The sequence below is a fragment of the Protomyctophum parallelum genome, assembly GCF_964188405.1.
Source record: "Protomyctophum parallelum genome assembly, chromosome: 6".
In the NCBI taxonomy this organism is placed as follows: domain Eukaryota; kingdom Metazoa; phylum Chordata; class Actinopteri; order Myctophiformes; family Myctophidae; genus Protomyctophum; species Protomyctophum parallelum.
The window spans coordinates 55185380-55198650 of record NC_139701.1 but is presented as its reverse complement, the minus strand read 5'-3'; the positions used below and the strand labels follow the sequence as shown (position 1 = coordinate 55198650).

At 43.4% G+C, this 13271-nt stretch overlaps 1 protein-coding gene across 3 annotated transcripts in view; it reads right to left on the bottom strand.

The window, feature by feature from the left end:
- bcar3 (BCAR3 adaptor protein, NSP family member) overlaps window positions 1-13271 on the bottom strand; it is an 81407-nt gene that overhangs the window by 16970 nt on the left and 51166 nt on the right. For 2 of the 3 annotated variants that reach the window (XM_083767039.1, XM_083767040.1), the window contains 5 exons: window positions 6223-6351; window positions 4097-4222; window positions 2666-2782; window positions 1332-1558; window positions 866-969 (listed from right to left, as the gene is read on the bottom strand). In XM_083767039.1, the coding sequence (XP_083623165.1) occupies window positions 866-969; window positions 1332-1558; window positions 2666-2782; window positions 4097-4222; window positions 6223-6351 (703 nt within the window). Of the gene's footprint in view, window positions 1-865; window positions 970-1331; window positions 1559-2665; window positions 2783-4096; window positions 4223-6222; window positions 6352-8176; window positions 8284-13271 lie in introns of those variants that run through there. The other variant, XM_083767041.1, reaches the window with a different exon arrangement.

Sequence of the window (13271 nt, the reverse complement as noted above, 5' to 3'; positions counted from 1 at the left end):
GGAAGCTTTCTGATTGGTGTGTCTTAAGGGGGGCGTTACCTACCAAGAGGGGAGGAAGCTTTCTGATTGGTGTGTCTTTAGGGGGGGGGGGGGGGGGGGGGCGTTACCTACCAAGAGGGGAGGAAGCTTTCTGATTGGTGTGTCTTTAGGGGGGGGGGGGGGGGCGTTACCTACCAAGAGGGGAGGAAGCTTTCTGATTGGTGTGTCTTTAGGGGGGGGGGGGGGGGGGGGGGGCGTTACCTACCAAGAGGGGAGGAAGCTTTCTGATTGGTGTGTCTTTAGGGGGGGGGGGGGCGTTACCTACCAAGAGGGGAGGAAGCTTTCTGATTGGTGTGTCTTTAGGGGGGGGGGGGCGTTACCTACCAAGAGGGGAGGAAGCTTTCTGATTGGTGTGTCTTTAGGGGGGGGGGGCGTTACCTACCAAGAGGGGAGGAAGCTTTCTGATTGGTGTGTCTTTAGGGGGGGGGGGGGCGTTACCTACCAAGAGGGGAGGAAGCTTTCTGATTGGTGTGTCTTTAGGGGGGGCGTTACCTACCAAGAGGGGAGGAAGCTTTCTGATTGGTGTGTCTTTAGGGGGGGCGTTACCTACCAAGAGGGGAGGAAGCTTTCTGATTGGTGTGTCTTTAGGGGGGGCGTTACCTACCAAGAGGGGAGGAAGCTTTCTGATTGGTGTGTCTTTAGGGGGGGCGTCACCTACCAAGAGGGGAGGAAGCTTTCTGATTGGTGTGTCTTTAGGGGGGGCGTTACCTACCAAGAGGGGAGGAAGCTTTCTGATTGGTGTGTCTTTAGGGGGGGGGGCGTTACCTACCAAGAGGGAGGAAGCTTTCTGATTGGTGTGTCTTTAGGGGGGGGGGGCGTTACCTACCAAGAGGGAGGAAGCTTTCTGATTGGTGTGTCTTAAGGGGGCGTCGTAGTCGCTCCTGAACCTGGTTGAGGCTTGCCGGTTGGCTGCCACACCTGTCCTTCAACCTGAGTGAAAAACAAACATTTATTAAAACAAAAAAGAAGACATGCATTGGAAAACCATTATGCATTTTGGATATAAAAAAGTGGCAGGAAACAAAGGAAGGATTTGAAAAACACACAATTTGAAATGCAAATATGTATTTGTGTGTGTGTGTGTGTGTGTGTGTGTGTGTGTGTGTGTGTGTGTGTGTGTGTGTGTGTGTGTGTGTGTGTGTGTGTGTGTGTGTGTGTGGAATGTGTGAGAGGAGAGCGCAAGAGAGAGTGTCAGTGACAAGTAGGCATTTATTTCATTGAAGTCTAGTTGTTCAATGATACATTACTGAGTGTGTGTGTGTGTGTGTGCACGTGTGTGCACGTGCTCTAACCTGAGCTGGTTGCCTCTGCCGTCCTGTATGTGCGTGTGGTCGTGCGTGTGTGACGTGTTCTCATGACAGCTGTGGCCGTTGGTGATGTTGAGGCTGAACCGTTTCTGGTTCCTCTTCTCCGCGGCTTGCCCCGCCTCTCGGTGGTTTCCGACCAACCCGTACTTCTCCTCTAGGCAGCGCAGCGGTAGCGCTCGGTTGATAGGCTGGAAGATAATGGCCCCCACCACCTGCCGACCAATCAGAATCAATGAATGAACAGTCAATCACACACACACAAGTTACACAGCTAAACTTTTTTTTAATTGTCCAGTTCAATCAGTTGAACTGCACTATGTAGCGATCTGTATGCACTGTTCCACACGTCACAAGTTAACCCATTTTAGGCCGGAACCCCTTTTGGTGTTTTAAACATTATGTTATAATTTAGCTATATTTCAGAGCGAACATTTTTAACTAAAACGTTGGCTTCTGGGGGGGTTCCCTGGAACTACATATTTTGAGATGGGGGTCCGTGGCCCAATGGAGATAATTCTGGGGGTCCTTGACATGGAAAAGGTTGAGCACCGCTGACATAGAAACATGGGTTTTTCAGAAAAATTTTAGGATTCAGAAGACATTTTTTTTAATCGACTTAATTTCAAGGGCTCCCATAATTCTGAGAGTATGTACAAATGGAACCAAATGGACTTTTAACGGGTTAATTTGAGACTTTGAGAAACACTGGTCTAACAGACATGTTTCCAGTGAGCCTCTGTTTGAATGGAACAGAGCCTTGATTAGTATAATTGGTAACACCTGTGAAGGAAGAAAGGTTTCTTTCCAAGATGGCCGCTGTACTGGATATCACACACCACAAGACCACAAGTCTCAAGGAGAACTAATGTGATGTTTGGACCATTTCCCCCCTTTCCTTTTCTTGTGGAGTAATTAAGGAATTCAAATCTAACAAAACAATGAACTCTTTTATCAAGATCACAAGTTTGTAAGTATATCGCTTAATTGGACCGGTCCAGTGATTTGCATGCAGTGTTTGGGAATCCACGCCAACAAACCAAGAGCTACAGGTAATCCTGCAACAACAACAACAAAAAACACCTGTTTTTGTGTTCACCGGTTGAATAAATTATGTTCACTGATGGAGGTTGCCTAGAGCAGGGGTTCTCAACCTGTGGGTCGTGACCCCTCGGGGGGGGGGGGGGGTCGCCAAATTATTTTGGGGGGTACCCAAATTACATCGCTGATATCATGCAATTGATATGATTGCATAACAAGAGTCCTTTGGCAGTGACTCTGTGCTAAAACTATACACGAAAGTATACTGTGTCTAAACCCACCTGCGAGACAGGTTTCCTGTTGCCAACGTAGTATCGTATGAGGGCGGGGACGCTGTCAAAGCCCTCCCTCTCCAGACGGTACTCCACTCTGGAGTACGCTTCGTTCAGGGTCACCACCTGGAGAGGAAAGGGCAGAAATATAGTTATTTACTGTCTATGCTTCGTTCAGAGGTCACCACCTGAGAGGAAAGGGCAGAAATATAGTTATTTACTGTCTATGCTTCATTCAGGGTCACCACTTGAAGAGGAAAGGGCAGAAATATAGTTATTTACTGTCTATGCTTCGTTCAGGGTCACCACCTGGAGAGGAAAGGGCAGAAATATAGTTATTTACTGTCTATGCTTCATTCAGGGTCACCACTTGAAGAGGAAAGGGCAGAAATATAGTTATTTACTGTCTATACTTCATTCAGGGTCACAACCTGAAGAGGAAAGGGCAGAAATATAGTTATTTACTGTCTATACTTCATTCAGGGTCACAACCTGAAGAGGAAAGGGCAGAAATATAGTTATTTACTGTCTATACTTCATTCAGGGTCACCACTTGAAGAGGAAAGGGCAGAAATATAGTTATTTACTGTCTATACTTCATTCAGGGTCACAACCTGAAGAGGAAAGGGCAGAAATATAGTTATTTACTGTCTATGCTTCATTCAGGGTCACCACTTGAAGAGGAAAGGGCAGAAATATAGTTATTTACTGTCTATGCTTCATTCAGGGTCACCACTTGAAGAGGAAAGGGCAGAAATGTAGTTATTTACTGTCTATGCTTCATTCAGGGTCACCACTTGAAGAGGAAAGGGCAGAAATATAGTTATTTACTGTCTATGCTTCATTCAGTGTGACCGGCGACCGGAAATAGGCCAATATAACGGCATAAAACCGCCCCAAAACGGCTCCAAAAAACAGCAAAAATGTTGCGCGCGGGTGAAGGGGGGGGGCCCTTCGAGCTTCAGTGCCCAGGGGCCCTCAGAGGTGTTAATCCGGCCCTGTTTGGATGTGTGGATATACAGTATATTGACGCATCCACACAACATGCATGGTTGATAGACTCTATGATGTATTCGTTGTTGATTGACTATTGCTAGTCTGTGTATATATTCCGTCATACATACATGCATTGTTGACATGACATATTTATGAATATACTCTTACTTCTTCCTTTGCTTCAACCTTGCTGCTGTTGATGCTTTTTGTCAGTGGAACTTCCCTCCGGTGATCATTAATTAAAGGTTTATCTTATCTGATAGTTGGAGAAAACATGGAGCTGCACTCTAAGGGCAGTTCCCAGGTTTCTAACGCTGTGTCGTACCTGCTTGTTGATTTTAACGCTGTGTCTGCCCTCCCTCCCTCCCTCCCTATCGTACCTGTGTCTGCCCTCCCTCCCTGTCTGTCTGTCGTACCTGTGTCTGCCCTGGCTGGCTGTCGTACCTGCTTGTTGATTTTAAAGTGCTGAGCGGCGTTGCGCCATTGGCAGGTCAGGACGTAACATCCTGGGCTGGACAGGGAGTCTCGGAGCAGGAAATCTCCATCCCTCTGCACCAGGTTCTCTGACACCTAGAGAGGAGAGCAGGCGTGGAATTAATTAAGAAAGAAATGGAGGATAGCAAGAACAATGACTGGTTTCAAAAGTCTTGGAAAATAGCAATGCGACGCGTTGTGTGAGCTTGTAGATCTGCTATTTTCGACAGTACTTGTACTGACTGACATACTGTAACCAAAATAGTATAGTCTTGCGTTGCCAGACTGCAGCTGCCGATTTTCAAACGCTTTCGTCATGTCTAGAGAACGGAAGCTCTGATCATGAGTGAAATAAAAAGCGGAAGTGGAGCCTCCTTCTCACTTTTCTGTTTCGTCTTTACAGTCGCGCAAATTCATCCTAATATAAATCAAAATCATATACCGGTAAGCATATATATATAGCTTGGAAATAATAAAATGTAAAGATATTTTAAAATATATTTTCATGAACGGAAATGGCAGCTTTTCCTTAAACTCGTATTTCGGGAGGTGTAGGTGTTCTATACATAGCATTCTGAGATTGTGGAATTATTGGAATAGTTGTCTGTCTACGTGAGACTACACTATACAATATGGACAGCAGGTTGAGAACAGACGAGAGACAACACAAGGCTATAACACGTCTCATGTTGACGGCCTGACGAGAATGAGCTGATCTAGCACTTTTAGAGCTAAAAGCAGATTAAGCACTTTTTTAGAGAAAATGAGAATTTGCGGTATGCTACAGCGTGACACTTAATTATTCTTCATATGACCACCGCGCTCTCATGGCTATAGGTGCGCTACCCGTTCAAACCATATCAAAATAACGGTAGTGGGTCGCAAGACTGCAGTTCAAATAGTTTATTTCATATAATATAATATAACAATACTGACAAACGTTTCGGCTATCCAGCCTTCAAACACACTGATGAAGGCTGGATAGCCCAAACGTTTATGAAATAATATGAAATATATAACTATTTGAACTGAAGTCTTGTTGTGTTTTGCGACCCACTACCGTTATTTTGATACAGCGTGACACTTTCCATCCCCTGCTGGGACCCCAAATGACGACCCCTGAAAGAGACGCACAGTTTTTGACCTTGTTGTTTATAGTGCTAACATCTCATTAACTCTAATAATGGTGCACCGCAATATAGTACTGCTGGTTGTTTCATGAGCACAGTGCCAGCTGCCTCTTAGTAGTTAGATTATCCCATTCTGACCTGAGATCAGATTCATACGAGGTTTCCACTGGACACACACTGGTCTGATTAACCCATTCTGACCTGAGATCAGATTCTAAAAGAAATGTCAGTCGTTCTTTCGATTTTTCAAAAATAGCAGACCTACAAGCTCGTAGCGCGCCACTCGGTGGCGCGCTATGAGCTTGTAGATCTGCTATTTTTCAATAGCTAAAGCATAACACAATGCTAACACCAAAACGGGTTCCTGCCTAAAATGGGTTAAAGATCATGGTGGTTTACTGTAGAATTATTAGTCACCCCTGCCCCTCTCTCCCTCCCCCCCTCTCTCTCTCCCCCCTCCCTCCCCCTCCCTCTCTCTCACACACACACACACACACACACACACACACACACACACACACACACACACACTTTAAGCAAGTGTTTTTATTGCAGGCTGTATGATGTTAGTTTACTTTAGAGTTTAGACGGAGGAAAGGGCTTATTAAAATTGATTACATCTCTGTGCTGAGCTTGATGAAGGCTGGGCTTTCACATGTCTCTCTCGCACGCGCACGCACACACACACACACACACACACACACACACACACACACACACACACACACACACACACACACACACACAGCGCACAGGGCTGTTCTCATTGGCATGATGTTATAACCCCAATTTTGCGTGCACGTGTGTGTGTGTGTGTGTGTGTGTGTGTGTCTGCCGACATTCTAATAATAGATGGTCTTGGTTGGACCAGTCACCAACCAACCACGTTGTTAAACAGAGGGAATCACGTCTTTGGGTGTGTGACGTGTGCGGTGTGTGTGTGTGTGTGTGTGTGTGTGCACGTACCTGTCTGGGTATGGCTCCATGGTACCACGCGTGGCTCCGTGGTTCTTCTGAGCTCATCTTCAGCTCCTCCTCCAGTTCTCTGTGGAGCTTCTCGGAGGAGCAGTCCATGATGAACTGGTCCCTGGAGAACTGCACACACACACACACACACACACACACACACACACACACACACACAATGCTTCATTAATCAGTGTCCATGTTGGGTGCTGATGAAACTCATGACATGAACATTTATTTTAAGGCATACACAGTGCATGTTAACCCATTTTGGCCCGACGTCGAAAAAAAAAAGTTTGCTCTGAAAGAATACATATTCAAAGATTTGTTTCTGCATTTTTATGATTTTTCAAAAGAATAGCAGACCTACAAGCTCATAGCGCGCCACCGAGTGGCGCGCTATGAGCTTGTAGATCTGCTATTTTTCAATAGCTATAAAGTATAACATAATGCTTAGTTAAGACACCAAAAGGGGTTCCCGAGTCTGCAACGAGATACTGTACTGTACTGTACTGTAAAAGACCTGTACAGTGACAATGTAAAGACCTGTACAGTGACAATGTAAAGACCTGTTCAGTGACAATGAAAAGACCTGTACAGTGACAATGAAAAGACCTGTACAGTGACAGTGAAAAGACCTGTACAGTGACAGTGTAAAGACCTGTACAGTGACAGTGTAAAGACCTGTACAGTGACAGTGTTGTAAAGACCTGTACAGTGACAGTGTTGTAAAGACCTGTACAGTGACAGTGTTGTAAAGACCTGTACAGTGACAGTGTTGTAAAGACCTGTACAGTGACAGTGTAAAGACCTGTACAGTGACAATGTAAAGACCTGTACAGTGACAGTGTAAAGACCTGTACAGTGACAGTGTTGTAAAGACCTGTACAGTGACAGTGTTGTAAAGACCTGTACAGTGACAGTGTAAAGACCTGTACAGTGACAGTGTAAAGACCTGTACAGTGACAGTGTTGTAAAGACCTGTACAGTGACAGTGTTGTAAAGACCTGTACAGTGACAGTGTAAAGACCTGTACAGTGACAGTGTTGTAAAGACCTGTACAGTGACAATATAAAGACCTGTACAGTGACAATGTAAAGACCTGTACAGTGACAATGTAAAGACCTGTACAGTGACAGTGTAAAGACCTGTACAGTGACAATGAAAAGACCTGTACAGTGACAATGTAAAGACCTGTACAGTGACAATGAAAAGACCTGTACAGTGACAGTGTAAAGACCTGTACAGTGACAATGTAAAGACCTGTACAGTGACAATGTAAAGACCTGTACAGTGACAATGTAAAGACCTGTACAGTGACAATGTAAAGACCTGTACAGTGACAATGAAAAGACCTGTACAGTGACAGTGTAAAGACCTGTACAGTGACAATGAAAAGACCTGTACAGTGACAGTGTAAAGACCTGTACAGTGACAATGAAAAGACCTGTACAGTGACAGTGTAAAGACCTGTACAGTGACAATGAAAAGACCTGTACAGTGACAGTGTTGTAAAGACCTGTACAGTGACAGTGTAAAGACCTGTACAGTGACAGTGTAAAGACCTGTACAGTGACAATGAAAAGACCTGTACAGTGACAATGAAAAGACCTGTACAGTGACAGTGTAAAGACCTGTACAGTGACAGTGTAAAGACCTGTACAGTGACAGTGTGAGCCAACACAAAAGGAGCACGCTATTGTTGATTCGAACAGAAGCCAGTCCAAAATGTCCTCCAAGGAAACAAACGTACGATCCAATATACTGAATAATATAGAATCCAATATAATATATGCAGCAATGATTGAAGGAACAATCATTGCTGTACACACACACACACACGCACGCATGCACACACACACACGCCCACGCACACGCACACACACACACACACACACACACACACACACACACACACACACACACACACACACACACACACACACACACTTACATGACAACTTCTGGGCCTCTGCATTGTTCCCCCATCCGTCTTTTTCAAATATAAATTATAAAGAGAGAGCTTTCTCCTTCACTCTTTCTCAAACACGCACCCTTCTCTCTCTCTCTCTCTCTCTCTCTCTCTCTGTGTGTTTTGTCTTGTCACAAAGCCTTGCCGTGACGTCAGCATCTTGCCACCCTTACCTGCCTCACCTGTACACAGAACACGCCCTGACCCCACACACACACACACACACACATGCACACACACACACACACACACACACACACACACACACACACACACACACACACACACACACACCCTGACCCGACACACATAATGACACCTCCATCACACAGACAGAGACTCCATGACGCAACCAGCTCAGGTTTGCCTGCATGCAAATAATCATGTTTTTTGTTTTGTTTTGCGTTTGTGAGTAAAGCACGTGAATCTGATTTATATCTGTTTTTAGTTTTGAAAATCTCTCATCGTCTGTCGTGTTGTTATGTGCTCACATTATTTTCAACAATAATGTTATATTGTTTTTTTTTATTATCATAAAAATCATCATCATCATAGTGTTTTTGACAATTAAAGTACTTGGTGGCCCACTCATATATGCTCACGTCCCCGATGGTCCCCACGGGTTAAATCTAACGTTTTCTGAACCAACCTGTAGTTTTTGTTAACCCATTCTGAACGGGAACCCCTTTTGGTGTTTATAGCATTACGTTATGCTTTAGCTATTGAAAAATAGCAGATCTACAAGCTCATAGCGCGCTACGAGCTTGTAGGTCTGCTATTTTTGAAAAATCGAAGAACGACTGACATAGAATCATAGCTTTTTCAGAAAACTGTCAGGATGTACAGTAGAAGAACATTTTTAGAATCTGATCTCAGGTCCCCACGGGTTAAATCGGTTTGGAACCAACCTGTGTAGTTTTTGTGAACAAAGTCTGCTGTCTGGGTTCAGTCACGGTCTCAGCCTGTTCAGAAACAAGCTCTGATTCTCTAATGAGTGTCCCTGAAAGGGCTGAGAACCACCGCATGGTGCATACCGGCCAGGGAGCAGCACCTTTTAACCAGCAGTGGGAAAAGGTTTTTACTATAGGGCTGTCAATCGATTAAAATATTTAATCTGATTACATGATTGTCCATGGTTAACTGTGATTAATCGCAAATTAATCGCATATTTTTTTATCCGTTCTAAATATACCTTAACCCATTCTGACCTGAGATCAGATTCATATGAGGTTTCCGCCGGACACACACTGGTCTGATGAACCCATTCTGACCTGAGATCAGATTCTAAAAATGTCAGTCGCTCTTCGATTTTTCAAAAATATACCTACAAGCTCGTATCTTTATATATTATATATTATATCTGCTATTTTTAAATAGCTAAAGCATAACATGATGCTGACACCAAAATGGGTGCCCGGTCAGAATGGGTTAAATCAGTGGTTTTCAAGATTTTTCATATCAAGGTCCATTATTTATTCTGCATTTGAGCCACAGAACCACCATTTGATGACATTTAGCCTTCCAGACCCAAACTAAAGAACCGTATTGATGTTGGCCAATGGTACCATTACGAGAGACAACAGGCCAAGTTTTCTAATTGTGTAGACTTAAATTAACTTAAGTAATGCAGCTGTTTAACAATTATTCAACTCTTCAGTGTAAAATTGCCATGCGTCTCTCAACCATTCTGTCAAACTTCACAGTGCGTTAGTCGCGCGTCAAACAAAAATAGTGCCGTTAAAAGGATTGTGAGTTAACTAGTTAATAGTGCGTTAACTTTGACAGCCCTAGTTTTTACCTATTATAGCAGACCACATTTGAACACAAACATTACGTTTCGTGTCTGTCCACAAGGTCCATGCCGGTACGGTACGGTACAGTGTGTGTATGGACATGCCCCCCTCCTCCTACTTTTCCTGTTTACTGTATATTTCCCTATCTCTCTAAACCCCCATGAGACCCCATGTCTCCATACAGTTACAGTACATGACAGGAAGCCATTATATCACATTACACTCCCCCCTTAGTGCAAATTAGAATACAGGAAGGAATAGAATATAAAAAAAAAATGCTTTCATAATCTCTTTATTCATTCTAAACTTGAGACTAATAGCATAACAGAAATAAATGTGGTGCGTTCAACGCGTACAGAACTACATTAACCCATTCTGAACGGGAACCCCTTTTGGTGTTAGCATCGTGTCGTGCTTTAGCTATTGAAAAATAGCAGATCTACAAGCTCATATCGCGCCACCGAGTGGCACGATACGAGCTTGTAGGTCTGCTATTTTTGAAAAATCGAAGACACTTTTAGAATCTGATCTCAGGTCAGAATGGGTTAATAATGAAACTGTCAGGATGTAATAGACATTTTTAGAATCTGATCTCGGGTCAGAATGGGTTAAAGGGCAAGGTTACATGTACTGTACATGTACATGTAGGCTACTTATTGATTCCACTGTACAGACAGAGCAGTATTGACTCCACGCATGATAGAATCCAGAAGCACTCATAATATGTTAGTCACGTTGTCTTGATACAGTATACCTTAACCCATTTTGGGGCGGGAACCCCTTTTGGTGTTAGCATTACGTTATGCTTTAGCTATTGAAAAATAGCAGATCTACAAGCTCGTAGCGCGCCACCGAGTGGCGCGCTACGAGCTTGTAGGTCTGCTATTTTAGAAAAATCGAAGAGCGACTGACATAGAGACATGGCTTTTTCAGAAAGCTGTCAGGATGTATAGAAGACATTTTTTAGAATCTGATCTCAGGTCAGAATAAGTGCTGATTCCGTCCCATGTCTGTAATCTCTCACCAGAGAGTTATTTTAGTTTTAGTTTTCTGTGGTACGCTCCCTAAGCTAACTGTGCTATCGGGTCGCTCCACCATAGTGTCTTTAATGAAGGGCATTGTCACATGAACAGCCAGACAGTCTTACTTCTGAACACGGGACAGACAGACATTACATAACGGTTCAAACAGCATCATCCTCCACTCTGTGGCTGTGCAGGTCTCTATTTGATATTGATGTGAACTGGTTGACCCGACAGAGATGGATCAATAATATAGTGCTACTGTTAACTGTTCAGTGTGTGAGTTAATGGAAACTAATGGGAGGGGCATTTACACATGGTTTACAGTACACACACACACACACGCACACACACACACGTGTGAGGCCCACGAACAAAAACAGCCTCATATGAATGAATATGAATGCACACGTAGAAAATTTATAAAATCACTCAAAGCACTCAAAATTGACACTGACGAAGGCCTGCGCGCCGAAACGCGTCTGTCTGTCTGTCTGTCTGTCTGTCTCTGGTATGACTGCTGCTGCAGAGCACTATCATTATTAAACAAAGACTCTTATACTCGACTGAGTTATTATTATTCATTTTCTATACGTTCCCTTTGAATCTGCGCCCACAGCACACAGCCTGGGACATTATAAGACTGTCTGAGTATAGAGCGGGCCTTATCCCTTTGATATGAATGCACACGACCATGAATGCACAAAATACTTTTTTGTGTATATACGGTACACAAGAAACAATGACATGGACACATACTGTATAATAGCCTACTACAGTAGGTAGACATAGGAATTGATCATATTTTATTGATACCAATGCCATTAGCGATTCTGCTTAACGGTCCGATCCCTTATCGATTCCCTCGGCCTTTCCCGATCAATGTTCTGTGTGGATAAAAGAGTACCGTAGGTCAGGGGTTCTCAACGGTTTTGGCTGGGGACCCCCGGACATGCTTTGGCCATGTCTTGCTGGGGACCCCCGGAAATGAAATGCTTTGGCCATGTCTTGCTGGGGACCCCCGGAAATGAAATGCTTTGGCCATGTCTTGCTGGGGACCCCCGGAAATGAAATGCTTTGGCCATGTCTGGCGTGATAGTTGGGTTAATTCTAATGATCATTATTTACATGTTTAACCCATTTAGGCCTGACGTCGAAATAAATTAACCCTTTTACTGCTGCCATTTATTGAGAAATTAGGACCTAATTCATGCCAGCATTTTTTTAATTGAGCTCTTATTTTGAAAAGCCACATTTTGCCTCAACCGGAAGTGAGCTTATCCCTGCCAGCTTTACGTTGCCAAGACAACCTTTGTTTACATGATCGAATCATGCCGGTACATTTTAGCACTCCACAACGTCGGCTCGTGCCGTCAAAGAAACGCTGTTTTGACCAAAAATGCCATCTGGGACAAGGAATAGGAGATACAGGCGATTGAAAGAAACGGATAGAATGGATTCTTATGGCGACGGTGAATTAATATGAACGATCCAGTGCAGTGCTAACAACATTGCTAGCTAACCGGCTAACGTGAGTAGCATTATGGCTTGATCAATCATAAGCACTATAAAAGAGCAATTGCCGAAGGGCTTCGGCAATGGCAGCAAGCGTTAATATCAAATTAATGCTTCAATTGCCGAAGGGCTTCGGCAATGGCAGGAAGACGGTTAAAAAAAAGTCTCCTGAAAGAATATATATTCAAAGATGTGTGAATATATAAATATATATATAAAAATAAAAAAAAGTAAGATTTTTCAAAAATAGCAGACCTAGCTCGTAGCTCATAGCGCGCCACTCGGTGGCGCGCTATGAGCTTGTAGTAGTATTTTAACGTCGATGTGGTGTCATAATTAAACATAATGTTGATATGGCACACTGACTATCAAGAAAATGAAAACATGTGACACACACATGTCAAAAAGGTTGTCGACCCCATTATTATGTTACATCAATTTTGATTTATCAAACCGGCATCTTGCGTTTTTTCTTTTTTTGGTTATTGTTTTGCTTTCTTTTAGGGCTGTCAATCGATTAAAATATTTAATCTGATTAATCGCATGATTGTCCATAGTTAACTGTGATTAATCGCATATTTTTTATCCGTTCTAAATATACCTTAAATCAGTGGTTTTCAAGATTTTTCATATCAAGGTCCATTATTTATTCTGCATCTGAGCCACGGAACCACCATTTGATGACATTTAGCCTTCCAGACCCAAACTAAAGAACTGTATTGATGTTGGCCAATGGTACCATTACGA